This window comes from Chlorocebus sabaeus, chromosome 10, assembly GCF_047675955.1.
Source record: "Chlorocebus sabaeus isolate Y175 chromosome 10, mChlSab1.0.hap1, whole genome shotgun sequence".
NCBI lineage: Eukaryota > Metazoa > Chordata > Mammalia > Primates > Cercopithecidae > Chlorocebus > Chlorocebus sabaeus.
Window position 1 is genome coordinate 38856287 of NC_132913.1, and position 27804 is coordinate 38884090.

The window sequence follows — 27804 nt, forward strand, 5'->3', positions numbered from 1 at the left end:
GCATCCTCCTTTTCTTTTTTCCCCTGTGTCAAAACAAGAGACATTCTCTAGCCTGTCCAAAATTCAAGCCTCCTGCTCTGTTCTTGGTCCCTCTTGCAGTTGTCCCTTCTAGTACCCTATTCCAGCAATTGTCCCCTTCTCCTCTGTATCTTCCATCCTTCTTGTTTTCCCAACCCTGTCTTCACCTGCAAACAGACTCAAGACCTCCCGTCATTAATTAAGCCTTTTCCAGCCTCTAGCCAATGGCCTTCATTCTTCTTTTCTCAGCCAAGTTGCCTGTGTTTCTTCTTTGCCTCTCTTTTGATTAATTTCTCAAGACCATAGTTTGGCTCACACCAATGAAGTCACACTCATTGAGACTACCAAGAACTTCATGATTGCCACGAACACTTCTCTGTAGCAACTGAAGCTGCTCAGTGTTTCATTCCTGAAAACTCTTTTCTCTGGCTTCCATTCCACCATTCTTCCCTAGTTGGCCTCCTGTCTTTTAGGCCTCCTCATCAGCCTCCCTCTGTGGTTCTGCTCTCATGCAAAGGCTGCTGTTAGCTGGGGTGAAAGATTGGCCCCTTTCACCCAAGACATTCTCCTGGGGTGATCTCATCTGTACCTGTCATCTCAAACATCACTTGGAGATTGATGACTTCCAAATCTACATATCCAGTGTCTTTCCTGAGCTCCAGACCCAAGTTTTCTGCAACTTTCTGAATTTGGGTGATTTACCATGTTCAATGTATAATTCTTTATATTGCCTCTATCTCTATCTCAAATTGCTTCTCCTGTTTTCTCTGTTTTGCTAAATGACTCGTTGATATCCCAGTTACTCAGGCCAGAAACTGCAGGGAGTCATCCTAGGCTCCTCCCTTATTCCTACATCAAAATGGTCATGAATCCTGGGCTCCTCACTTTGTGATATTTTGAAATCTGATTCTTTGCCAACACTACTGCTCTAGTTCAGCCTTCTATCTTATTTTCTACATGTCGAAACCACCTGCTCAGCTCCTCTATTGGACCACTCCACATGATTCACCCATCTTTCAAAAGTCTGAGACACATATTTTTTTAATGTTCAAATCTATTCTTCATAGAAATAATTCTTCAATGATTTTTCATAAGGTCCAAGGGCATTTACATAACACCTACGAGTCTTTATAACCTGGCTCCAACCCATATTTCTGTAATAGCTTCATTTCCCAGTGTCTTGCCACACCCCCCCCCATGTGCTATGTAAACTACTCCCAGTTACAAGAACTCATTACGGCTGCTTTCACAGACTGTCCTTCCTGCCTTGAATGTTCTTCTCCCTCTTATTTGCCTGGAAAACTCCAAGAGTCCATGCTGTCTTGATTATTCCTATATAAGACCATTTATCACACTGATGTCTGTTTCTTCTCCAAGACTAGGGCACAGCAGTTCAGTGGTACGATCCTTTCATCAACTAGAGCTCAGACAAAGGGCCTAAAACATAATAGTTCCCTGATAAATGTTGAAGGAATTTAAATAATGAGGCAAATGAGAAAGAACAAATGGAAACCAAATAAATTCTAATCATGGATATAAATACCAGTTGAACAGATAAATGTAAGAAATACACATACACACACACACACACGTCGATTTCTTTAAATCCGAATTATATACCACTGCAAGTTAAAACAAAGTGTAACTCGTGTGTTTGGGGCTGTTTTTCTCATGTTACTATTGAGAGGAAAGAGATAAACTAAATGAAAACTTAATGTTTCTTACAAGCTAAATTTTGAGTAAAGTAAATCAACAACTCATAGAATTTTGTGGTTAAAATGAGCTCAAATCATCATTTATTCCAATTCTTCAGTTTAGGAAATTAGGGTGCTAAAGTTGTGAATTACATAAGGTCATATAGCTAACTGAAAGTAAATCTGGGACTAAAACCCAATTCTCCCAAGCCATTTTTTCTTATTTTTAAATTTTATTTATGTATTTATTTTTAGAGACAGGGTCTCACTATATTGCCCAGGCTGGCCTCAAACTCCTGCACTGCAGTGATCCTCTGGTCTCAGCCTCCAAGGTAGCTAGGAGAAATAGGTATGTACCACTGTGCATGGCCCCTATGCCATTTCTAGAATTATACATTTCTCTGTGTATTATATTTCCCCTGTACTTAGGTATGCATCGCTTATGCTTCTTGGGACAACATGCCTGCTTCCTAGTACTATAAATGTGTATATGTCAAGAATCTATACCATTGAAAGACAACTCAAAAATCAGTAACTTCTTTTGGCCATCAGACTTTTTACTAACTCAATGTTTTCTAAACTTTCCTGGTATTAACTCCCACCACGGTTCTTATTAAAAACGGATTCGTAGGCTCTCTGCCAACCCTTCTGAATTCAGGGGAGTGGCTTGGATCACTCTTATGTGATCTGGGACTGGGTCATTCTTATGGAGAGGCAAATGTGGTGCAAACTGCTCTACTGAAAAATATCCATTCTTCTTCCTCAGTGCTGATGTGCAATTTGCACAAAATCCCCCTGGGAATTGAGAAGAGGAGAAACTAAAGTTTTAGATAATTCTGAACCCAGAAAGCCAAAAAGAGTAAAGGTATTTCAGAGTTATCTTTACTCTAAAGCACTGTAAGTTACCATTTTATTATGATTATGATTATGATTATTTGGTAGCTGGAGGAGAGATGTGGTGCAGTGGTTTTCAACACAGGTTGCATATTATTAAACAGAATCTCTGTGGAACATCTAAAAGTATACAGATGCCCAGACACAGAGAATCAGAGTCTGCTGTGGAACTAGGCGTCAGGGCCCTCTCTGGGTGTTTTTTAAATATTTTACAGGTGATTCTCATACTGAGCCAGAGTGGAAAAGCACAACTTTACTTGGATAAAAATAAGCATTCCAGTCTGAGTGCGAGCACTGGCTGAAATAACACAGTGAAGCTTTTAGGAAAGGAAATGGGCTCAATGTTGCATTTGCAAAAGCTGAAGAGTTAGTCATCCTCTGTCTCTGGCTCACTGAGTATAGGAAGCTGCATATCCCCTCCACTGAGGGTGACATTTGGTATTTCAGGGCATCGCTAAGAGCATAAGATTCCTAATCAGCAGCCATCAGAGCTACTGAGAATGACGAAATGACCTGGAAGCCAATGCTCAGCTGGGTGAAGCCACAATACAGAATGGTGAATGCACAAACTGTTGAATGGAGCTACAATACCAGAGTGACAGTAGAATGAGAATGACCAACTGACCTATAAGAAGAGCAACCATTTACACTTGTGAAATGCCCTTTGGCAAACATGCCTGTTATGGCCAGGGCACTATGGGACACACATAAATAACATGGGGTCCAATCATCAAGGAACCAACACTCTAGGTGAGAGAATCAGATCTATTCACAAATAACTGCAATATATCAGGAGCCTCAATGCCAAATGAACATGAAACTAAGTAGTCTGTTTTTTACTGAGTGGGCAGCAGAGCAGGGAGCCATTGAAGACTTCTCCAATGGCACTGCCATGTTCAGGGCTCCTGATAGCAGGAATTAAAGAAAATTTTGAAATAAGTTAAGTTTAGAGACAACAAAAATAATAAGTAAGAAGCCCTTTCTAGGCCAGGCATGGTGGTTCATGCCTGTAATTCCAGCACTTTAGAAGGCCAAGGCGGGTGGATCACCTGAGGCCGGGAGTCAGAGACCATCCTGGCCAACATGAAGAAACCCCGTCTCTACTAAAAGCACAAAATTAGTCAGGTGTGGTGGTGCATGCCTATAATCCCAGCTACTTTGGAGACTGAGGCACGAGAATTGCATGAACCTAGGAGATAGAGGTTGCAGTGAGCTGAGATCACGCCATTACACTTCAGCCTGGGCAACAAAAGCGAAACTCCATCTCAAAAACAAGAAAAGAAAAAAGAAGGTCTTTCTAATCTATAAAATCATGCAAAACCCCTCATCAGCCCTAGACATAGGAAGAGCAAGTATGAATATGCTTATCTTACCAAAAGGGGGCAAAATAAGTAAACTGAGGTAAAGTGCAGTTGGTTGACTTGCTTGACATAGTAGCCATTCCACAGTGAAGAGGGGAAATATTTTACCTGCCACAGTTGCCTGAACAGCGATCACTAGAGGAACTAAGAACCTTGTGGAGTAATTCAGTTTGTACTGGTCAATTTGGTTGACTTTAGTGACAAGTAAAGTGTCCTTACCTCACTCAGATGTGTCTTCAGTTCTTGCACTTTTCTGTATTCTGGAGTGTCAAGCACCACTTTGTATTTGTCTCGCATCTTCCTTGCCTTATCAGTGTACAGGTAATTAGACTAAAAAAAAAAAAAAACAAAAAAAAAACAAGAGAAATACAAGTTGATTAATCACTTATGGGATTCATGTCATGTTGTCTTTCAAATGGCTGGCATGTGTAAGCTGAGCAGGGCTTTCATGTGTCCTGGATGTCTTCCCAGGCAGAAGCAAAAACAACTGTCATTTAAGGAAGCTCAGCACCTTCCACAGGAGGCACAGATCACATTAAGCAGGTGATAACTGGCTCAAGTGAGTTAATGGTAAATTTCCCCTTAAAAGTAGCTGCAGGCTAAGATCCCTTCTGCCTAGCCCTGGAGGCTGGTGATGGGGGCATCCAGCTGTGCAAGGTGATGATGTGCACTCACCCAGAGCTTCCGCAGGTGCCGGGAGCGGACCATGTCAGGAGTGTCATACAGGAAGCAGCCAAATCCCTTCAGGACCTGCAAGTCCTCTTTGTATTTAATCTGAGAGGCAAACACAGAAATATAGCTGGTCATAAGCAAATGTAAACCAGGAAACACAAAAGATGGAGTAGCAACACTTCTTAATTACTGTATCTTTCGTTTTGGTTCATCTACTTTTTTTTTTTTGAGACAGAGTTTCATTCTTGTTGCACAGGCTGGAGTGCAATGCCAAGATCTTGGCTCACTGCAACCTCCGCCTCCCGGGTTCAAGCAATTCTCTTGCCTCAGCCTCCCTCGTAGCTGGGATTACAGGCATACATCATCATGACTGGCTAATTTTCATATTTTCAGTAGAGACAGGGTTTCACCATGTTGACCAGGCTGGTCTTGAACTCCTGACCTCAGGTGATCTGCCCACCTCAGCCTCCCAAAGTGCTGGGATTATGGGCATGAGCCACCATGCCTGGCTGGTTCATCTACCTTGTACTCTTAGTTTACTTGCACCCAAATAAGTCATGGGTTTTTTCATTTAAGTCTCTAGCCCTGAGGTGAGGAGAGAACACTGCTATTATTTTATTACTGTAATATTGATGGGAGAAAAGAACAGATTGAATGGATTGATCTTTTAGGAGGAGAGAACATACAAGGAGAATGAAAAAAGTGGCAGCAAGAAGTTGCTAACGGGGTCAGAGTAGGGATGAGTAAGAGGAAAATACTCAACATGACCTGGGACGGAGGCCACATAGGGAGTTAGGGAGTGAGGAGTTGGAATGAGTCTGTGTTGAATGTAGAATGGTGGTCACTGAGTGATCAAGAGTAATGGCAATTCTGTCTTCCCCAAGTGGTCCTCTTACTACTGTTTCCATAGCTGGAGAATTGTGGCATCCTCCTCCCACATTGTCTTACCTCCAACTTGTACTCTTTGTTTAGAAGTGCTTATCAGAAAAGGCTGTTCCAAGACCACTGGTTGTTTTAACTGCTGAAAGCAAGCCTGCCTCTTGTTAAGACTACTCCAAAAAGACCCCTACAAGATGCTTACATCACTGGTAATGTCTCCTACGTAGCGGCAATGGATCACTTGGGGTGTGTATGGCAGAGAGATCATGTGGCCCTGCATCTTGAAGAAGTCTGACTTGTAGATCAACTAAAGAAAAAAAATACCCAAAAACACGTGCATTAGAGACCGAATGATTGACATTCATCCCTGGTCTCTACTCCCTGTCTTTCCTAAGAAAATACCCACCTCACTGACAGCCTCTTGTGTCTTCTTGACTTGGCGGATCTCAGGGGTATCAGGAGTTGTATGGATCTTGTCTTTCAGTTTGTGGTACAATTCCCGATACAGTCTCTACATTGGAGGAAATATCATTACAGGTATTTAGTAAGGGATGACGAGAGCATCTACTGACTAATCAAGAATAAAAATATTTTAATAAGGAAGAGGGGAGGAAATATCAAGGATATAGAAAATGATTGAGATTAGGAAAAAAAGGAGAAAATGAGAGTTATTTCATTTCGGTGAAGAATTCTGAGCTCAAAGCCTTCCACTTTCTATCAGATGGTTGCATAGTAGGATCAGATATGCAAATCAATAGTTGGTTTAGAAAACCAGGATCATGAGTCAGACTAAAATGCAACCTTATTAAAGATTTTTGAATATAAATGTCAAAAGAAGAAATTATTTCTTTTTTTTTTTTTTTTTTTTTTTTGGAGACGGAGTCTCGCTCTGTCGCCCAGGCTGGAGTGCAGTGGCCAGATCTCAGCTCACTGCAAGCTCCGCCTCCCGGGTTTACGCCATTCTCCTGCCTCAGCCTCCGGAGTAGCTGGGACTACAGGCGCCCGCCACCTCGCCTGGCTAGTTTTTTGTATTTTTAGTAGAGACGGGGTTTCACCGTGTTAGCCAGGATGGTCTCGATCTCCTGACCTCGTGATCCGCCCGTCTCGGCCTCCCACAGTGCTGGGATTGAAATTATTTCTTTAGAAAAGTTTTGCATCATAATCTATGGAACCGAGTCTCTCCAAGGCATTACCAGATACGAAAAAAAAACCACTGCCAAGAAATATCGTATCAAAATGTGACAATAAGGACCTTTTACGTTTTTGCTGGTATGTAAGTTTACAACTGAAATACAATGAATTCTTAATGCATTTCAAACAAAGCCATGGCTATTAAAACTCAGTATGTCTCTTGGAGAATCAGCATTCAGGTACCTCGCTGGTAACATTGTTGACTCTCCGGACGTGGACAAATGGAACATCTTTGGGACCAAGTGTATACCCATATGCCTTGGTGTGTTCATAGGCTTCTTTGTACTTGAACTGTAAAAGCAAAGTTGGAATGAGATCAATGATGGGTAAACAAGAAGCGACATTACATTTCTGCAAATAGAAAAGAGATGTCACCTTTATTTGAAAAATTGCTCTTTTTAAGGATTAAGTATGAAGAAAAGTCATTGACAAAATTTCAATATTAATCCAAGCCTTGAAAATTATGTCTTGTAAAATAAAACCAGGCCCAGAAAAGATAATTTGTCCTTGCCTAAGTGAAATCTGTTTGTAGGGAGGTATGCAAAATGCCAGAGAAAATCTTTATTTTTAGCCCCAATGTGGCTAGAAAATTAGAAAATACAATTAGGTGTTAGATTATTAAATCTATATATCTATATATCTATATATATACACACACACACACATACACACACACACATATATCATATACTTCCAAAGATGTTATATCTTCTGCAGTGAAACATAGCAGAAGGAAGACAATACTATCACCACACCTCAATAGTGCGTGTATGAAGTTGCAATTCCAGTAAATGGCTTGGGATAATTCAGGGTGCATCTGTGCAAATTAAGGCCAGCAGAAGTAGAGGCATCATGACAGCCATGGGCCCTCAGCCAAGGCTTCCACGAACATCCTGTTCTAACCCACAGGGCTACCCAGGCACTGCTGAATTGCAGAAGTGGTCAATTCCACAGCACCCCTCAAAAATGTGCTGTCTCTCCTCTCCAGCTCCCATCATTCTATCAGGTTGAACCTTTAGGGTGTGACTGGAGGATTAGAACAGGCTATTAATTAATATGAGTCTCCTGCCACCCCACCTTCAGACCCATCTCAATGAGGAGGAGACTACTCACATAACTGCTCATGTAACGGGTGTCCTTGATGTGTTTGAAGTGAGGAGTGTCACCTGGAAGTCTATATCCAGTGGGCAGGGTGCGCAGGCTGGTTTTGTATAGATTCTGCCGGAATGAGGAAGAGCAGGTTAAATGACATCTGGCATCAAGTAACTGATCTGAGCTTAACAAATCACATATCGCTCATGTTAGTTTTTTGACTAGATACTTAATATACTTATGCTCACTGAATTGATTTCAGGAAAGAATTAAATACTAAAAGAGTCATAAAATGAGTCAGATTACTCTTCACTTATTGTTTTGGAAAAATAGAACAATGAGTGAAATAGTTTATTGAAAGTAGTTCCTGGCCAGGTGTGGTAGCTGACATCTGTAATCCCAACACTTTGGGAGGCCAAGGCAGGAGGATTGCTTAAAGTCAGGAGTTGAGACCAGCCTGGACAACATACCAAGATCTCACCTCTCCAAAAAATTAAAAAATTAGCCAGGCACGGTGGCGTGTACCTGTAGTCCCAGCTACTTAAGAAGCTAAGGTGAGAGGATCACTTGAGCCCAGGAGTTTGAGATTGCAGTGAGCTGTGATTACACCATTGCACTCCAGCCTGGGAGACAGAGGAGACCCTGTCTCCAAAAAATAAAAATAAAAAAAAAAAAATAAATAAAAAAGTAATTCCTCTATGCTTCTGAACATATGCCCAGTTGGCTGTATGGCATCTAGCAAGAATTTGGGAAATGCAGAGAAGACAGGTAACCAAGTGTCACCTCTGCCATTACTCCGTCCTCAGGTGATGACGATATGCAAGCCATCACCAAGATATAGCCAGGCACATGTTTCTATTACCCTCTCCTGCCTCCTGCAAACACAGTATGTTGACATCAGGCCATGAAGAGGTCAGGATGCACATATTCATGGTAGAAAGGGAGGACAGGGAGGAGTGTCTGTCTGTGACCTTAAATACTCTCTCTTGGAGTTTAGGATTAAGAATTACATTAAAGGCCGGGCGCGGTGGCTCAAACCTGTAATCCCAGCACTTTGGGAGGCCGGATCACGAGGTCAGGAGATCGAGATCATCCTGGCTAACACGGTGAAACCCCATCTCTACTAAAAAATACAAAAAAAACTAGCCGGGCAAGGTGGCGGGCGCCTGTAGTCCCAGCTACTCGGGAGGCTGAGGCAGGAGAATGGTGTAAACCCGGGAGGCGGAGCTTGCAGTGAGCTGAGATCCGGCCACTGCACTCCAGCCTGGGTGACAGAGTGAGACTCTGTCTCAAAAAAAAAAAAAAAAAAAATTACGTTTAAAATGTGAAAAACTAAATTATTTTTATTTTCTAGACAGGGTCTCACACTGTCACCCAGGCTGTAGTGCAGTGGCACCATCACAGCTCACTGCATCCTTGACCTCCCTGGGCTCAGGTAATCTTTTCACCTCAACTTCCCAAGTAGCTGGGACCACAGATGCATGCCACTCTAATTTATTTTTGGGATAAATAATTTATTTTGGATTTATCCCAAATAAATAAAATAATTTATTTTGGGCCTCTCAAAGTAGCTGGGATCGCAAATGCATACCTGGCTAATTTATTTATTTTTGTATTTTTATATAGACGGGGTTTCACCATGTTACTCAGGCTGGTCTCGAACTCCAGGCTCAAGCTATCTGCCTGCCATGACCTCCTAAAGTGCTGGGATTACAGGCATGAGCCACTGTGCCAGGCCACAATTATTATTATTTTTATTATTATTATTTGAAACGGAGTTTTGCTCTTGTTGCCCAGGCTGGAGTGCAATGGCACAATCTCGGCTCACTGCAACCTCCACCTCCGGGGTTCAAGCGATTCTCCTGCCTCAGCCTCCCAAGTAGCTGGGATTACAGTCATGCACTACCATGCCTGGCTAGTTTTTTGTACTTTTAGTAGAGATGGGGTTTCACCATGTTGGCCAGGTTGGTCTCGAACTCCTGACCTCAGGTGATCTGCCTACCTCAGCCTCCCAAATTGCTGGGATTACAGGCGTGAGCCACTGCACCTGGCCCAAAATTATTTTTAATATTCAAGATGAGAAATAGGATGAAAAGTTGAGACCAAATCAGCACCACTGGGTAACATAGAATAGACAGGTTAAACATGCACGTGGGATCCAGGTTCTTTCTCTTCTGAATTCCAGCCACAATTTCTAGTTCCTCTTTTATTGAGGTTAAAAGCCTTGTCTCTGTCATCTTGATTTTCAGCTTTTTGAAAGCAGAGAAGGTATATTGGCTTTCTTCTTGGTAACCTGTAAATATTGCTAAAACATGCCCATTTATGGTAGCTTGATTGCTCCATAGGGGGGGATCCTGGCAGCTAGGAGGGAAGACAGATTATGCTCTGTGTTTTTGTCTTTTCACCTCATGTGAATGGAACAGCATTTATACAAGGTAAGGTGAGCTGAGGGAATGGATTTCTGCTGGGCACTATCAAGTTCTCACTGCTTACCGAACTCTGGAGCTTGTATGCATGAAGGGCCCGGTCCAGATCCACGGTTTTGGTAGTTGGAGCCACTTTGCCTCTGACACTGTGCACATAGTCATAGTGGTAGACAGCCTGGTGCAGAAAGAAGCATTGTTAGAAGCAAAGAGAATGGGAACCCAGGTCCCTCTTTAAAAAAAAATAACGGTAGCCTGCTTCCCTTTGCCTGGAGAACTCATCTGACATATTACTGTGGCTTGTCCAATAGGATCAGAGCCAGCGTGTGGACACGTGATCACACTGAGAAGAGATGGCCCAGGCATAAGAGGAGGAGGGGTGGGCATTTTACCACTAGAAGTTCCAAAATAATAGGTCTCAATGTTTGCACTCACTGGCAGGATTTGATATTGACTTACCAACCTGTGGAGTTAATAAAGAAAGAGCAGCTTTGTGCCTGTCCTGCCTGCTCTGAGTCAGGCGTCATAGTGGGTGCTTCCTTACGTCCCCATTTTATGCATCAGAATGGGGGCCTCAGATGGATTAAGTGCTTTTCATAAGCCTTATAGATAATGTGTGGTAGAGGCGAGACTGCACTCCACAACTCTTAACTCCAGAGCCTGCTTGCTGTTTATTCTACCATAATTGGCTCTAATTTATTAAATGGCCTAGACGGAAATAAACTTGCTATGACACAGGGCACAAAAAACAATGCTGGAAGCGCTAAGGCACAAAGTTACTTGATAGACTCAGATCACCTACAGCTCCGCCCAAGCAAACTGCTTGAATGCATCAGGTTTCAGGAAACAATCGCCAGCAGCATCTTCAGTGCTTTCAAACGCACCAACTCTGGTTTCCTAGTTAGAAAAGACTTGGCACTGCCTGGTCTATGGTTTTTGCCACCTCTGCTTGAGTGGTGGCCCTGCCTTTATTACTGTCCACTTAACTTCCCCAGAGAGCACTTACGTCACTTAGCTGTTTCCCACTTTTGACAGCCTGCACGTAGACTGGTGTATCTGTGACAAGCTTATAGTCATTCCTTGTTTTCAGCATGTGAGCTTTATACTTGATCTGCCGAGAGGAAGAAAACAAGCCCGTGTTGGACCATTCCTTATGCTTGAAACTGCTGGTTTTCATAGAGGGTTTAGTTGCTTTTAACTCATGAGATTTACACTTATCAGCACTTATTCAACAGACCGAGATGCATTTGAATTTTATAACAGTGTAACCAACACTTATGTGGGGCTTCTAGAGTCTTCTAGGACACTTGATAACTACTCTTCTAGGAAAGTTTAAGCTTTCTTACTGAAATCCTCATTGCAGTATTTAATTTGCCTGGAAAATCCTCTCTTTACAAATAGAGCTTGTCTATAGCATTGCAAACGCTAACAAATGACACTTTCCTAAAATGGCAATTAAATGCTTGTCAGTATATCCAAAATAGCCTAAAACGTAGAAAGAGAAGCCAGTGGTCCCTCCTCTATCAGAGACGATGGCGTACCTGGACTGCACTGTTTAATAAGAATGCCATATGCCTTCCTGAGAGATGGTTGCTCTGCTCCTAGCATCTTTCTCCAGCTCAGCCACCCCCCAGAGCTGGCCTGTGACAATGTCCCTATTTTACATAACCTCCTCTTAACTCTAGACTATGGAGAAATGGAAAGATACTAAAGAACAAAACTAAGCAAACTCACATCATCACGCAGATCATAAGCATGCTTGGCATGGAGGATTTCAGGAGTGTCCCAGACGTAGCAACCAATGCCTTTCAGCCAGTTGAGGTCATCCTTGTACACAATCTAGAGGGTTTTGATAGAGAGGATCAGAAAAAAAAAATTGACCATAATAACTTAAACACTAAAAACAGGTACATTCTAGACTCAGAAGCCTTTGCGGAATGAGGAGCAAAGGCATTATGCAAAGAGGCTCAGGGGAGCCACAGAGACATGCGTACACAGAGCCCTGCTTCCAGAGACGGCTCCGAAGTCAAGTCAGACACATGGACATATAGGGAAGAAATAGTGGAAAAAGGCTAAGGTAAAGAAATGGGTGAGTTTGCTGCGCTTCTGGGTGGGGCCGTGGGGCGGGGCCGTGGAGGGGTCCTTCTTAAGTCACAGGCTTACATCGCTGATCTGATCTGTGACTTTCCTGACGTGATCATTGACTTTCAAGTCGGGGTGGCAAATCCATTCGTGGAGGTGCAGGCGGTAATCAATCTCGCTGACTTTCTTCTGAGAATCCTTGGCAGTAACCATCTCTACCATGTCGGGCACGATGTGGATTTTCATCTTGTTCTTTTCATAAACTGATCTGTACAAGCGCTGTCAAGTTAAAATCACATGCCAGTTATACAGGAAATTGTGCCAAGGCATCATGGCCATACATGAGAAGTCAGGCTAACCAACTCACAGCAAACAGTTGGGGGCAGGGTGGGGACTGGTATTTTCTGACATTTTCTATAGATTAATAGGGGAAATTTAAAAAAAAAAGCATTATAGCTGAAATAATATGTAGCTTCTTTACATGTGCACAGTCAGTGTCATATGCCTTGGTAAATAGAAAATGTTCAGGCTGGGCACGATGACTTACACCTGCAATCCCAGCACGTGGGAGACTGAGGCAGGAGGATCGCTTGAGCCCAGGAGTTTGAGACCAGAGTGGGCAACATAGTGAGATTCCAATCGCTACAAAAATTAAAACCTTAGCTGGGTGAGGTGGTGCATGCCTGTAGACTCAGTGACTCAGGAGGCTGAGGTGGGATGATTCCCGGAGCCCGAGAGGTAGAGGCTGCAGTGAGCCGTGATTGCACCACTGCCCTCCACCTGGGGCAACAGAGTGAGACCTGTCTTAAAAAAAAAAAGGCCGGAGGTGGGGCGGGGAAGAAATGTTCCTATTAATAATACATGGCTATTTTACTTGACTTAAATTTGAAGTAAGGTTTTTGGAGTTACGCTCATGTGTTGCCTAACAATGTTTCAGTCAAAAGATTATAATGCTGTGTTTTTACTGTACCTTTTGTATGTTTAGATACACAAATACTTGCCACTGTGTCACAGTTGCCTACAGTATTCAGTACAGTAACATGCTGTACAGGTTTGTAGTCTAGGAGCAATAGCCTATCCCTTCTCGGTATGTGGAAGTGCACTCTATGATGTTAGCACAACAATGGAATCACATAACGAGCGGCACATTTCTCAGAATGTATCCTAGTCGTTAAGGGGCGCATGGCTGTACTTACATCGATGTTAAGCTTGCCAACTCGGAGGCACCGTGCTGTGTTCGGATCATCGTCAACACTTCTTGGTAACGTATAAAGAGCTTTGAACTTTTCATATTCCTCCCGATATTTGACCTATAGAGAAAAAGTAGAAAGGAAGAAAGAGTTTTAGAGCGCAATGGATTTATATTGTTAAAACAGCCTAAGACTTAATGGGAAAACCCGACTCTGAGATCCACCCAGCACTGGGGACACCACTTCTCTGAGCTCATTTCCCCAACTGTACAGAGAGATAGAGCAGTAGCACCTGCCATGGGGTTATCATGTGGCTGAAATCAGACTGTAACAAAAGTACTTTGAAACCGCAGAGCACTATGAAATTTTAGTTGCTATTTTCAAAACTCCTATAGCAATACTAGTACTTTTACTGCTACTACAAGCAATTCATTTTAAAGATTATATAATTTAAAAATATTCTCTTGTGGTAATGGCATGAGCGCAAGATTAAAACTGTGCCTAGGAATATCTTTGTTTTTAATAACTGAAAAGTCTGCTGCTAAGAAGACACAATCCTTGGATTTCAGTTTCTACAAGGCTTTCAAAAATACAGTGCAATCAACTTCTGTGGGATAACAATTAGTTCTTAAGCCATGGTGCCTATTAATTGGTGTTCCATGATTATATAAACCCAGGTTAAGACAGAGACTAAGATCCAATCTCATAGCACACAATAATAAAATAATTCTTCCACAACTCCGAGACTTGCACCTCTGTAACAAAAGAGAGATGGGAGTATATGTTTGTATCAGAATTCCAGCAATTCTCTTCATTGACTGTAGACCAACCAACATTTCCACCAGATTTTTCCAAAACAGAAACTCAGCGTCTTACATCTAATCTATTTCTCAGCTTCAAAGATGATAGAATTTAAAGACACCCTTTTAAAAACACACACACACACACACACACACATACACACACAAAAAGCTTTTTCCTAAAATAAGGTCAGAATACTTCTTTTAAAGGATTAATTTCTCTCTGTTTTACCTTGCTCCAAAACCAACTTGCCAAGAATCTTGCCTCTGTAATTTTGTTCATGACTCAAGGAAAAAGCCTCTTTTGAGCTTTTTAAATCTTATCTATAATACTTTTCTTCCAAAATGAAAAGTTTGCTCCTTTTTGCAATCTTCCAAATAGAGTTGGGCCTGGGTAAAATCACATACCTTACTTTTTCCTCCAGGTAAAAATTAAATAATTCCATAGACTGTCTAATGAAGTTTATTTCTAAGCTGTGCATCTGTAAGTCCAGTAGAGTAGTGAAATCAATTTACTGAGTCACTAGCATTTAAATGAGTAGAACAGAATGGAAATGATCAGAGTGCACTGTCTCTAGTCTAGCAGTCACTGCTCTTCTGTGAGATATTTGTGCCAGAAGAAACTCCCATAAACTTCAGGGGTGTGTATGTGTGTATGTGAACTTGAAATAAAAAATAAATTTCCCACTGTGAGTCCTGGTCAAAACATGTTTGAGAAATGCTGATTTAAAGTGTTACGTAAAATGTTCACAATTAAGAGATAAAGTCTCTAATTTTTCTGAAGGAGAACGGGGCTAAGAATTACAATAAAGGTTACAGGTAATTTTACAATTAAAGATTTTACACAGACTTTAAACCAACAAAGATCAAAAGAGACAAAGAAGGGCATTACATAATGGAAAAGGGATCAATGAAACAAGAAGAGCTAACTATCCTAAATATATACGCACCCAACACAGGAGCACGCAGATTCATAAAACAAGTTCTTGGAGACCTACAAAGAGACTTAGACTGCAACACAACAATAGTGGGGGACTTTAACACCCCACTGTCAACACTAGACAGATCAACCAGACAGAAAATTAACAAGGATATCCAGGACTTGAACTCAGAATCTCTGGGACACACTTGAAGCAGTGTGTAGAGGAAAATTTATAGCACTAGATGCCCACAAGAGAAAGCAGGAAAGATCTAAAATCGACACCCTAACATCACAATTAAAAGAAGTAGAGAAGCAAGAGCAAACAAATCAAAAAGCTAGCAGAAGGCAAGAGATAACTTAAGATCAGAGCAGAACTGAAGGAGACTGAGACACAAAAAACCCTCCAAAAAAAATGAATGAATCCAGGGGCTGTTTTTTGAAAAGATCAACAAAATAGATAGACCGCTAGCAAGACTAATAAAGAAAGAGAGAAGAATCAAATATATGCAATAAAAAATGATAAAGGGGATATCACCACTGATCCCACAGAAATACAAACTACCATCAGAAAATACTATAAACACCTGTACACAAATAAACTAGAAAATCTAGAAGAAATGGATAAATTCCTGGACACATACACCCTCCCACGACTAAACCAGGAAGAAGTTGAATCCCTGAATAGACCAAGAGGCTCTGAAATTGAGGCAGTAATTAATAGCCTACCAACAAAAAAAAGTCCAGGACCAGATGCATTCAGAGCCGCATTCTACCAGTGGTACAAAGAGGAGCTGGTACCATCCCTTCTGAAACTATTCCAAACAACAGAAAAAAAGGGAATCCTCCCTAACTCATTTTATGAGGCCAGCATCATCCTGATACCAAAACCTGACAGAGACATAACAAAAACAGAAAATCTTAGGTCAATATCCCTGGTGAACATCAATGTAAAAATCCTCAAAAAAATACTGTTTTATGAAACCAAATTGAGCAGCACATCAAAAAGCTTATCTACCATGATGAAGTTGGCTTCATTCCTGGGATGCAAGCCTGGTTCAACATATGCAAATCAATAAATGTAATCTATCACATAAACAGAACCAATGACAAAAATCACATGATTATCTCAATAGATGCAGAAAAGGCATTCGTCAAAATTCAACAGCCCTTCATGCTAAAAACTCTCAATAAACTAGCTATTGATGGGACGAACCTCAAAATAATAAGAGCTATTTATAACAAACCCACACCCAATATCATACTGAATGGGCAAAAGCTGGAAGCATTCCCTTTGAAAACTGGCACAAGATAGGGATGCCCTCTCTCACCACTCCTATTCAACATAGTGTTGGAAATTCTGGCCAGGGCAATCAGGCAAGAGAAAGAAATAACGGGTATTCAATTAGGAAAAGAGGAAGTCAAATTGTCTCTGTTTGCGGATGACATGACTGTATATTTATAAAACCCCATCATCTCAGTCCAAAATCTCCTCAAGCTGATAAGCAACTTCAGCAAAGTCTCAGGATACAAAATCAATGTGCAAAAATCACAAGCATTCCTATATACCAATAACAGACAAACAGAGAGCCAAATCATGAGTGAACTCCCATTCACAACTGCTACAAAGATAATAAAATACCTAGGAATCAAACTTACAAGGGATGTGAAGGACCTCTTCAAGGAGAACTACAAACCACTGCTCAAGGAAATAAGAGAGGACACAAACAAATGGAAAAACATTCCATGCTCATGGATAGGAAGACTCAATATCATGAAAATGGCCATGCTGCCCTAAGTAATTTATAGATTCAATGCTATCCCCATCAAGATACCATTGACTTTTTTCACAGAATTGGAAAAAACTAAAGCTGGAGGCATTACACTATCTGACTTCAAACTGTACCACAAGTCTACAGTAATAAAAACACCATGGTACTTGTACTAAAACAGAGATATAGACCAATGGAACAGAACAGAGGTCTCAGAAATAACACCACATATCTATAATCACCTGATCTTTGACAAACCTGACAAAAACAACCAATGGGAAGAAGACTCCCTATTTAATAAATAGTGCTGGGAAAACTGGCTAGCCATGTGCAGGAAGCTGAAACTGGATCCCTTCCTTACACCTTATATAAAAATTAACTCAAGATGGATTAAAGACTTACACAAAAGACCTAAAACCATAAAAACCCCAGAAGAAAACCTAGGCAATACCTTTCAGGACATAGGCATGGGCAAATACTTCATGACTAAAACACCAAAAGCAATGGCAACAAAAGCCAAAATAGACAAATGGAATCTAATTAAACTAAAGAACTTCTGCACGGCAAAAGAAACTATCATCAGAGTGAACAGGCAACCTACAGAATGGGAGAAAATTTCTGCAATCTATCCATCTGACAATGGGCTAATAGCCAGAATCTACAAAGAACTTAAACAAATTTACAAGAAAAAAACAACCCCATGAGAAAGTGGGTGAAGGATATGAACAGACGTTTCTCAAAAGAAGACCTTTATGTGACCAACAAATATATGAAAAAATGCTCATCATCACTGGTCATTAGAGAAATGCAAATCAAAACCACAATGAGATACTATCTCACGCCAGTTAGAATAGTGATCATTACAAAGTCAGGAAACAACAGATGCTGGAGAGGATGTGGAGAAATAGGAACACTTTTACACTGTTGGTGGGACTGTAAACTAGTTCAACCATTGTAGAAGACAGTGTGGTGATTCCTCAAGGATCTAGAACTAGAAATACCGTTTGACCCAGCAATCCCATTACGGGGTATATACCCAATGGATTATAAATCATTCTACCATAAAGACACATGCACACGTATGTTTATTGCAGCACGCTTCACCATAGCAAAGACCAATTTGGAACCAACCAAATGCCCATCAATGATAGAATGGATAAAGAAAATGTGGCACATATACACCATGGAATACTATGCAACTATAAAAAAGGATGAGTTCATGTCCTTTGCAGGGACAAGGATGAAGCTTGAAACCATCATTCTCAGCAAACTGACACAAGAACAGAAAACAAAACACTGTATGTTCTCACTCATAAGTGGGGGTTGAACAGTGAGAACACATGGACACAGGGAGGGGAACATCACACACTGGGTCGTCAGGGAGAAGGGGGTTAGGGGAGGTATAGCATTAGGAGAAATACCTAATGTAGATGATGGGTTGATGGGTACAGCAAATCACCATGGCACATGTATACCTGTGTAACAAACCTCCATGTTCTGCACATGTATCCCAGAACTTAAAGTATAAGAAACCAAAACAAAACACTCACACACAAAAAGGTTTTACTTAACAGCATTAATGGTTAGAGGTCGTAAGATTTAAAGGCATAAAGAGTTAGAGGACGTACGACCTTCTGCTATATTTAAACAGATCATGAGATTTAGGGTTTGTTTTACAATTATGTTTATATCTAAGAAAAGTTCTACTTAAAAAAGGAGAATTAAACATTTTTAAAATGTTTTCTATTTCATTGCTATAAAATAATTTATATTAACTGGGGATGGTATAATAACCAGTTATCATATTCACTGGTTTATTTTTGCCCTACATCCATGTAATTCTATTGAAAAAGTCTATTTTTGTAGGGTGTATTATGTCTTCAGCCCATCCTTACTTCTGGCTTTAGCAGAGATTGTCATGTGCAGACAGAGCCTGAAAGGTCACATCCTGTCCTCCTTGCAAGTGCTTGTGATTTTCTCCAGGGAGCAGAGAGAGAGAGAGAGGCAGTGAGTACATAGACTCTAATGACTGAGCATTTGGAATTATTTCCTGGACATGCCCACTGGAACGCTAGGGGTACTTCTGGACAATGCATGAATCAGCCTGAAAGATTCTTGGAGTGGAGAGCAGGGGAGGGTGGGAAAGCTGTCGTGTTTTTGCTTGACTTACATGGCTGGCCAGATGCTTCTGGTTCTTGGCGTGTGTCAGGGACAAGGTGCTGGAAGGCAGGATGTAGCTGGTGGCTTTCACTCTATCCCAGGCCTCCTTGTACAGGTTCTGCAGGAATTAAAGACCTTCTTGTGAATATGGGAAAATGCATCTGGTTGGCTTCTGAGTAGCAGGTTTTCCTTCTGTTTCTGTCCTTCTCACACACTCCCTACTAACTCCCAGGACTCCTTTTAAGGTGGGGCTTATTTAATTGTACCTACTAGAATTTTATGAGGTAAAGTAGGATTGAAGGTCCAGGAAACCATAGAAAAGCCTTTGGGGATAGAGTGTCCATCCCATTTATTGTCTTACTGTCTCTCAGAAGGGGGAAAGGTGGCTCATATATAGGAAGGGGTAAAAACTCAACTCACACTGCTGTAAAGATTCTTCAGGTTTCTGGTTCTGTCAGAATCCACTGTTTCCAGAACTGTTGTGTATTTGTCCTTAATCTGATGATAATTTTCTTTATATTTCACCTATAGACAAGCAACAATAAGTTATTTACCTCTGTTGTTTGAAAATACATAAGCACAAGAAATAGTTTGTCCCTGGAAGAGGAGTATAGGAAGACGCACCTCACTGGCATTAATGCCACTCTGAACAGCAGTCACATAGACGGGTGTGTCTGTGACCAGATTATAGTTTTGTAGATTTTCTTTACCTGCTGCTGTATATTGTAGCTGTGAAGAAAAACAAAAGTCACCACAAATGTTAACATGCAGGTCTGTCATCAGTTTTAGCTGCATGTGCCAACTTAGATATGCCTTTATTTCTGGATTTCTGCTTTAATCCTAACAAACAGGCGGTCATTCTAGAGTCCTGCAGACTTTGTATGGCTGCCAGAATGAATAGTTTCTCTTGACCAAGACTGGGGTCGAGATTTTGGCCATTTTGTTGCCTTTTCCATGCCTATCCTCCATCCCTGACAGCAGCCCCTCACTTTCAACATTCTATTACAACTGCCCCATCAGAGCTGAACCACAGGCTGAAATGTCTTCCAGATACTGATTTTTTTCCTCCAAAACTTGTCTACCCGTAATCAAAGGATACTTCTACCTCCTACTCTGCAAGTTAACCCGATCAACTAAGGTACAGATGCTTGAGAGTAGTCCACTATGAAACACCTCCCAGATAAACTTTTGTTATGAATGTGCACTGCCTTAAACCAAAGGAGAGATTCAGACTGGGAAGATCCAACCCCAGAGCAGGCCACTAGAAGAGCTTTGCTTGGGAGAGGAAGGGCTTTGGTCAGTTAGAGCCTACACTGTTACAGCAGCTTTCTCAGCCTGCCCATGAACCCACTGACACCACCATGGATTCTGATGACCCATGGAGAGCCAGTCCTTCTAGGAAGGTGGCTCACCTGACTCTGAAGGTCGTATGATTTCTTGGCATGGAGGATTTGGGGTGTATCCCAAACGTAGCAACCAATGCCTTTCAACCAATTCAGGTCATCTTTATACACATTCTGCAAGAAAGAGAGAACAATGAAATGTGGAAGGTATTCTGAATTTACAATTGAGCATTTGATAATTTCCTGTAAGCCATTGGCTGTGCTTCTTGCTTAGAAGACATAGGGTAGGCCTTTCACCAGCTGGAAGGTCTTTAATTCCCAAGCCTAAAGAAGCTTGAGAGCAATATCAAAGTCTGAGTTTAGCGTTAAACCAATTAAATATTTAACATTTGTGTCCAATGGCTTAGGGTGGATTCTTATACCAAAAAGTGGTTACTCATGCCACTTTGTGTTGAGAAGCAGCAAGATTTATGAATACAGGGACAACGGGAGCATGGCAGCCAGGGTTGGGGGGTAGCCAAGACAGAGTCATGGAAACTGTAGCTAAGTCAAGCTTCAGAAAGGACATCATACATCACTCAAGATCTCCTGGGCGTTTCGGACACGTATAACATTGGGTTCTTCCGGAAGAGATGTCCACTGGTGGAAATAGTGTCGATACTCCAGGTCACTGAGGATGTACTGGCACTTTTTAGCCAGCACGTGATTCATCATGTCATTGGGGATATGAACATTTGCTTTGGTATCCTCATAATGTTTTCTGTAGTTCAACTAACATGTTTTAAAGACAAAAATAAGAAAGGGATTTAAATGTAAATTATTCAGATCAATCTCTTTTAGATCCGTATTTCCCATTTAGATCAGTATCTCTAGAATAAACTAAGGTTAAAAAAGTTGTACTTTAATATATTCTTCTTCTTTTGTAATTTCCCATCCTTTTTTTTATTTTCTTTTTTTGAGATGGTGTCCTGCTTTGTTGCCCAGACTGGATTACAATGGTGTGATCTCCACTCACTGCAACTGCTGCCTCCTGGGTTCAAACAATTCTCATGCCTCAGCATCCCAAGTAACTGGAATTACAGGCATGCGCCACCATGCCCAGCTAATTTTTGTATTTTTAGTAGAGACGAGGTTTCACCATGTTGGCCAGGCCAGTCTCAAACTCCTGACCTCTGGTGATCCACCTGCCTTGGCCTCCCAAAGTGCTAGGATTACAGGCATGAGCCATTGCACCTGGCCTGAAATTTCCCATCCTTTTATAACACAGGGTAAATAGTGACCCTGATGCTTTTTCCTTTTCTTAACACAAAGCAGTCACAGTGTTTAATAGTCAGGGAGAAAGTGGCATGGAGGAAGCACACAGCCACTAAGAGTCCACAGGCTGACTGGCAGGAAGGACTCTATGTTACTCCATTTCCCAGCTAACCTGAACCAAAGGGCAAGTTATAAATAGGCAGACATGACAACACACTTACGGGGCACAAATCCCGTGTGAAAGTGGACATTTACTTACCGCACTCCTCATCTGTTGGAAATCCAGACAGTGAACCACACCAGGGAATTCACCGATCACTTTTCCAGCCAAGTAGTGACCTTTCTGCTTCTCATATGTCTCTTTGTATTTAAGCTGTAAAGTGGATTCAACATTGAGAATCGCTGGAGTTTCCTAACCAGCCCCTTGATCCCCAGTAAAGACTCTCAAACTTAGGAGAGGAAAAGGTCATACTGACCTCACTGTTCACCAGATCGGCATGCTTGGCTCCAACAATGGGAATGTAGCGCTCATCCAGGGTGTAGCCATAGGCCTTGGTGCCCTCCCATGCCCCTTTATACAGTATCTAGAACAAAGAAATACATGGCAACAATACATTTCTTACAAAAGAAAACTTTCAACTTCTTTCAGATACCACTAAAAGAGTTGGTCAAATTAAGGTGAAACATGTATGTTCAAGGCAAGGCTAAAATCTTTATCTATAGCCGTTAGTGTGTCTACCTAGAACAGGGCAGTTATTTGGTTTATTGCAAATTAAACTTACAGACTCTAGGCATTTTATTTTATTTTTATTTTATTTTAATGTTTTTTGAGACGGAATCTTGCTGTCACCCAGGCTGGAGTGCAGTGGCGTGATCTTGGCTCACTGCAACCTCCGCCTCCCGGGTTCAAGAGATTCTCCTGTCTCAGCCTCCCGAGTAGCTGGGATTATAGGCATGCACCACCACACCTGGCTAATTTCTGTATTTTTCATGGAGACGGGGTTTCACCATGTTGGCCAAGCTGGTCTCGAACTCCTGACCTCAGGTGATCCACCCGCCTCACCCTCCCAAAGTGCTGGGATTACAGGCGTGAGCCACCATGCCCGGCTGACTCTAGGCATTTTATGAGTTGACTATATCTGTGGTCCTAGTAAGAGTGACAAGATATTTGTACACAAGGAGAGAACTGGCAAAGATTCTTTCCCAGGCCACACGTGCGCACCATCGGCCTCCTTTAAATTAACTGAATGAAATTTTGGAGAGCAAGTTTTCCTCTTGTTGGCTAGAGATGCTGATGCATGATTACTAAAGAGGGACCAGACTTTCCTCCCTTTTCTCTATTGGTAGGTGCTCAATCCTATGTGCATCCAGAGCACTTGTTAGATTATTATTCTATCAATTTAAGTCTGTTCCCTCACTTGCATGAGCTCCTGAAGGCTTGTCTCATTGAGCTTTAGCCTCTCATTGCCTCCTACAGATCCTGGCACATCACAGGAGCTCAAAAACACCAGCCGAATAAGCACTATTTGCCTGGAATACCATGCTACTTCTAATACACAAGACTAAGTGCAATGGGAAAATAAATAATAGGTTGCCTTATAAGTTCAGCAGTTGACAAAATCAGCCAAGCATATGAATGCAACAAGAGCTTCAAATTAGAAACTGAGTGGTTATTACATGAAAGAGAACTCACAGTGCTGTAGAGTTTTCCCATGTCTCTGGAGTGGGAGATATGCGGTGTGTCTGGTGAAAACGTGTACTTGCCCTTTGCTTTATTAAATGTTTCTTTATATTTTACCTAAGGAGAGAAAACCAAATCTTTTATTACTATAAGTGTATATTACATTTTTATAAGATTACCTAGAAACAATCAGTCCACGTTTAGAGATTAAAACTAACCAACTGGTTGAATTTTAGTCCATTTTAGCTAAAACAATAGAATAATTTGGATAGGAATATAGATACCTAAAAGTGAATACAATTCACCACCTGCTAGTGACTTTTAAGACATACCCTCCAAAGATGATCTTAGAATTTACCACCTCCCAATTTTTTTTTTACAAGCAATTATCTAAAGTTAAGCTGATCCACCCAATGATACATAATTTACTCCCCAGTCTGTGCACTTCAGCCTGCACAAAGCAAACTTACATCACTTTGATTGACAGAATTAATCTTGGCTAAAACAATCTCTGGAGGATCCACCACACTTGTAAAGTTAGGATAGTTGTCAAGGGCATTTTTCTTATATTTGATCTGTAAAGAAATGGAGACAATTAAGACAGGTCCACCACCACAGGTTATCTACCTGCACATGGCAGGTAGGAGGGCAGGCATTAGGTTAGAAGAACAGGCTTTGCATACCTGATTCATCATTTCCTGGTTCTTAGTAACCCTCACATGGTCCACAGAATCCAGGGGGATCCAGCCAATGCCTCGGAGCCACTCTAGGTCAGCTTTGTAGATATTCTGAGAGCAGGAAGAGGGGTATAATGGAGGAATAAATGACTGAGACACAGGCTTACAGAGGGCAGGTTACAATTTTTTCAAAAGCTTTCAAAGGATTTCTCTCTAGTAGTTGTCTCATTCATTCAATTGTGATTTCACCTGAGCAATATTTCTTGAGGCTATTACTGTGCATGAGGCACTATGCTTGGTGCTTTGATGAGTAAAGAAGGAGTATAAAGAAGGAGTCTAGGAGTTGAGATAAGTCATTTATAAAGCAAGAAGTGCTATTAGATCAAGTGCTCAAATGCTATTGGAGTTGAGGGGAAGGGGCTGTTATTTTCTGCTATTGTCATAAGAAAAGGCTTACCAAGGAGGTTGTACTTTTAGATGGATTTGGTACATTTAGTCACGTAGAAGTATGTGGGGGCATTTAGACTAAATGAGGGAAACTACACAAGTAAATGTTCATGTATTGGGCGGGGGGAGTCACCCCCTGGGTCCCAGCCAAACCTATTCTTGCCCTTACGCCTTCAAGCACCTGGATTCTCCCAGCCTACTTGACATGAAAATAAGAGGAGTTGCTATTCTGATTAAAGGTCCACAACCGCCATTTTGCTGCAGCAACCAGTGAGGTTGGATGTTCAAGTTCAACATCTTTGCTGCAGCAGTCTTTGACTTCCAGGTTCCCTTTTGTTAATGATGAGAAGACCCAGGTAGCATTAGCTTCTCTGGGCACCTAAGCAACTAAGTTGTTGCATCAAGTTACTATTCTGCACATACTGAAGGCTGGTGGCAGGTAGAGATCTTGATTCAGGCATCAGTGGGAGGTAGGTTATGTCTTATTCTCTATCCTAGCTTTACCAAAGCTCTGCATGAGGCATACTGGGCCCTCGTGCAGCTTAATCAGTATTTCATTTCTCTTTTGCTTTGGGAACAACTTCATTAATGCCTCGAGGAATGAGATGCTTGGCAAAGCAGGAATAGGGCATGCTTAGGTCTTTAACTGTGCTTATCACCTAATATTGTCAAAACCTCAACTCATTCTCAATTCCCACCCAAGCCAATTATTATTTTCAATCAGCTGATACTTTTCCATGTGAATGTGAGTGAGGAGTTGCTGATGGCCAAAATGGTACAAAAGCAGATGTAAAAAAATTGATTGAAAGGTATTCAGAAATGCAGTCAGTAGGCAAACCAATCAGTCCATCACTGCTCCTGATCTTTCTCTACTTCATATCCAGCCTCAATTCCCTTCAGGAACAAATTATCTGTGGCCTCAAATTTCAAGCACTTGTGGATCTGGGATGTGGCTCCTCATTCTCAGAGTGTACCATGAGTTTCTAGATAATGAAGAAACAAAAATCACTTACATCGCTCTGTAGGTCATAGGCCTTTCTTGCCTGAATAACATCATTCTGGTCAGGATGACACGTCCATTGGTGCAAGTAATTACGGTAGTCAATATCACTGACAAGGGTCTGCCCCTCCTTGGCGGCCAAGACTGACTTCATATCAGCAGGTATATTGATTTTGGCCTTTGTTTTGTGATAGTCCTCTTTGTATAGTCTCTCATTCTGAATCTGGCCTGCATGCTCAAACCAAACCAGCTTAGGATCATCTCTCATCGTCGGGACACCAACATAATGACCTTTTTGCTTCACATGGTCAGCTCTGTATTTCAGCTGGTGAGAAGAGGAATGTAAATTCCATTAGTTTTGACAAGCACACAAGGCAGAGGGGGCTTGACCATCTACTAAGGGATATCAGCAAATTCAGCCCCCCAGATTTTTGTTTGATATCCACCCCCAACTCTGAGAACAAATAATAAAAAGCGTTGAAATAAATCCATGTGAAGAAACACCTATTTAAAAATAGAAAAATATTCTGCTGAGATAGCCCTAAAAATGATAAAAATAAATTTTAAAAAATAAAAATAGAGAAAAAACATATACTTGTTCTCTGATTCTGGCAAGAATCAGATTAGTTAATTAGTTTTATTCGAAGGCCTAAAGATTTTAGGGAGGGCAGAGAATATAAGAAAAAGTAAATAATTTGAACAATTGCTTTTAAAGAAGCCAAGGGGGTGGTGGGGGGAGGTGGTGAAGAAAGAAGAAAGCCCATGGAAGAAAGATCAAAAAGGGAGCAGGTACTCCAACCATCACCAAGCGTGGCCAGGTCTGCCACACTGAAACTGAACACCTTGAAGGTGCTATCTCTGCCTTCGGCATAACTGGAATCCCTGGGAGCAAGGTCCCACTTTTGCAAAATGCACTCCCATCAGGATATATTACCTCACTCTGAACGTCACTGGAGTGATGGGCATGAACAAATGGCACAGCATCTGGAGGCAAAATGTAACCTGTGGCTTTTTGTCTCTCCCAGCCTTCCTTGTAGAGATACTGAAAGACAGAGCCACAATAAAGGGTTAAAATGAGGAGTCAGACGGGAGGGGTAAGTTGTGTACATAATTATCCTACAGTTCCATGAAGGCCCTCCACTCATTCACAAATACCAGGCATCTGGGTGAAACCCATACCTGGTCCAGTATCCTGGCAGCCTCCTGGGCAGTGTGCAGCAGGGGAGTTTCTGTGAGGGTGTACTTTGATTTGGTGTCATTCCAGTCTTTTCGGTATTTAATCTAAAAAAAAAAAAAAAAAAAAAAAAAAAATGAGAGGCAAGGGGGCAAGTTACTTATTAAGAAAACATCATGTTGTCCAAGCAATTGTTAGCATCCATCATTTTAATGATTAAAATCTGTATTTCAGATGATTGCATGTTGAGTGTAAGTAGATGGAAAAGCTTTGGAAGTGATATCTGCCTGATAGTGAGATTTTAAAACAGCCCTATACTTACATCATCAAGGATCTCGCCACTTTGTTTCGCTGTCACATAATCAACTCTATCATCCACAGGTGTAAAGTTGAGAGTTTCTATTTTTGTGCGATATTTTTTCTATGGGAAAGAAAGCAGCTTTTAGATAGTTGTAATTCCTGGACGTGTGGGAACTGAGAAAGAGACACTAAATTTAGGGTCCTTCTCTACTAGAAACATACAGTGCCACATTTGAATGGCGTCTTCTTGGGAATTTGGCTTTCTTTTTAGCATTTTATTTTTTAAACAAATGCATCAGCCTCTTATGCCTCCCACAGATTTTAAAGTAGGAAGTTTGCTTAGCTCTCAAAGTTATATAATGTATCATTACGTGTATCGCAATGCACATTTTTCCAATGGGACAGACGTTTCCCAAGTATATTGCTATTGCTGACAAAAAGATTTTTCCATTTATACAATGCCAAGCATCAGTGAATGTCCTGGATATATTATGGATGTGGTCCCATAATGTGATAGGGACAGTACATTTTCAAAAAAATATATATCCAGTTTAAATTACAGCCATTGAAATGGTTAAGACTGCTGATATTAGATGACTGTATTTTAGTTTGTGCATTTTGTCACTTTCTTGGGAAATGTACTGAATGTCAGGGTAAAATTTTGGAATACCTCACTGAAGATATCCGCGGCATGTTTGGCGTGATTGACAGACACGGAGTCATTTGGCATCCACCCGATTCCACGCAACCATTCCAAGTCAGCCTTGTAAATGTTCTGTGA

The 27804-nt window shown here is 41.3% G+C and overlaps 1 protein-coding gene across 3 annotated transcripts in view; it reads right to left on the minus strand.

The window, feature by feature from the left end:
• The window catches only part of NEB (nebulin), a 223338-nt gene that overhangs the window by 56722 nt on the left and 138812 nt on the right, over positions 1–27804 (minus strand). For all 3 annotated transcript variants that reach the window (XM_073019680.1, XM_073019681.1, XM_038002139.2), the window contains 26 exons: positions 27694–27798; positions 27046–27144; positions 26729–26830; positions 26484–26591; positions 25563–25874; positions 24109–24213; positions 23896–24000; positions 23438–23542; positions 22221–22328; positions 22004–22117; positions 21064–21261; positions 20560–20664; positions 19772–19876; positions 19568–19672; positions 19158–19265; positions 13503–13616; positions 12388–12585; positions 11959–12063; positions 11231–11335; positions 10295–10402; positions 7823–7927; positions 6893–7000; positions 5925–6029; positions 5721–5825; positions 4643–4741; positions 4187–4297 (listed from right to left, as the gene is read on the minus strand). In XM_073019680.1, coding sequence (XP_072875781.1) covers positions 4187–4297; positions 4643–4741; positions 5721–5825; positions 5925–6029; positions 6893–7000; positions 7823–7927; positions 10295–10402; positions 11231–11335; positions 11959–12063; positions 12388–12585; positions 13503–13616; positions 19158–19265; positions 19568–19672; positions 19772–19876; positions 20560–20664; positions 21064–21261; positions 22004–22117; positions 22221–22328; positions 23438–23542; positions 23896–24000; positions 24109–24213; positions 25563–25874; positions 26484–26591; positions 26729–26830; positions 27046–27144; positions 27694–27798 — 3147 coding nt within the window. The remainder of the gene's footprint in view (positions 1–4186; positions 4298–4642; positions 4742–5720; positions 5826–5924; positions 6030–6892; positions 7001–7822; positions 7928–10294; positions 10403–11230; positions 11336–11958; positions 12064–12387; positions 12586–13502; positions 13617–19157; positions 19266–19567; positions 19673–19771; positions 19877–20559; positions 20665–21063; positions 21262–22003; positions 22118–22220; positions 22329–23437; positions 23543–23895; positions 24001–24108; positions 24214–25562; positions 25875–26483; positions 26592–26728; positions 26831–27045; positions 27145–27693; positions 27799–27804) is intronic.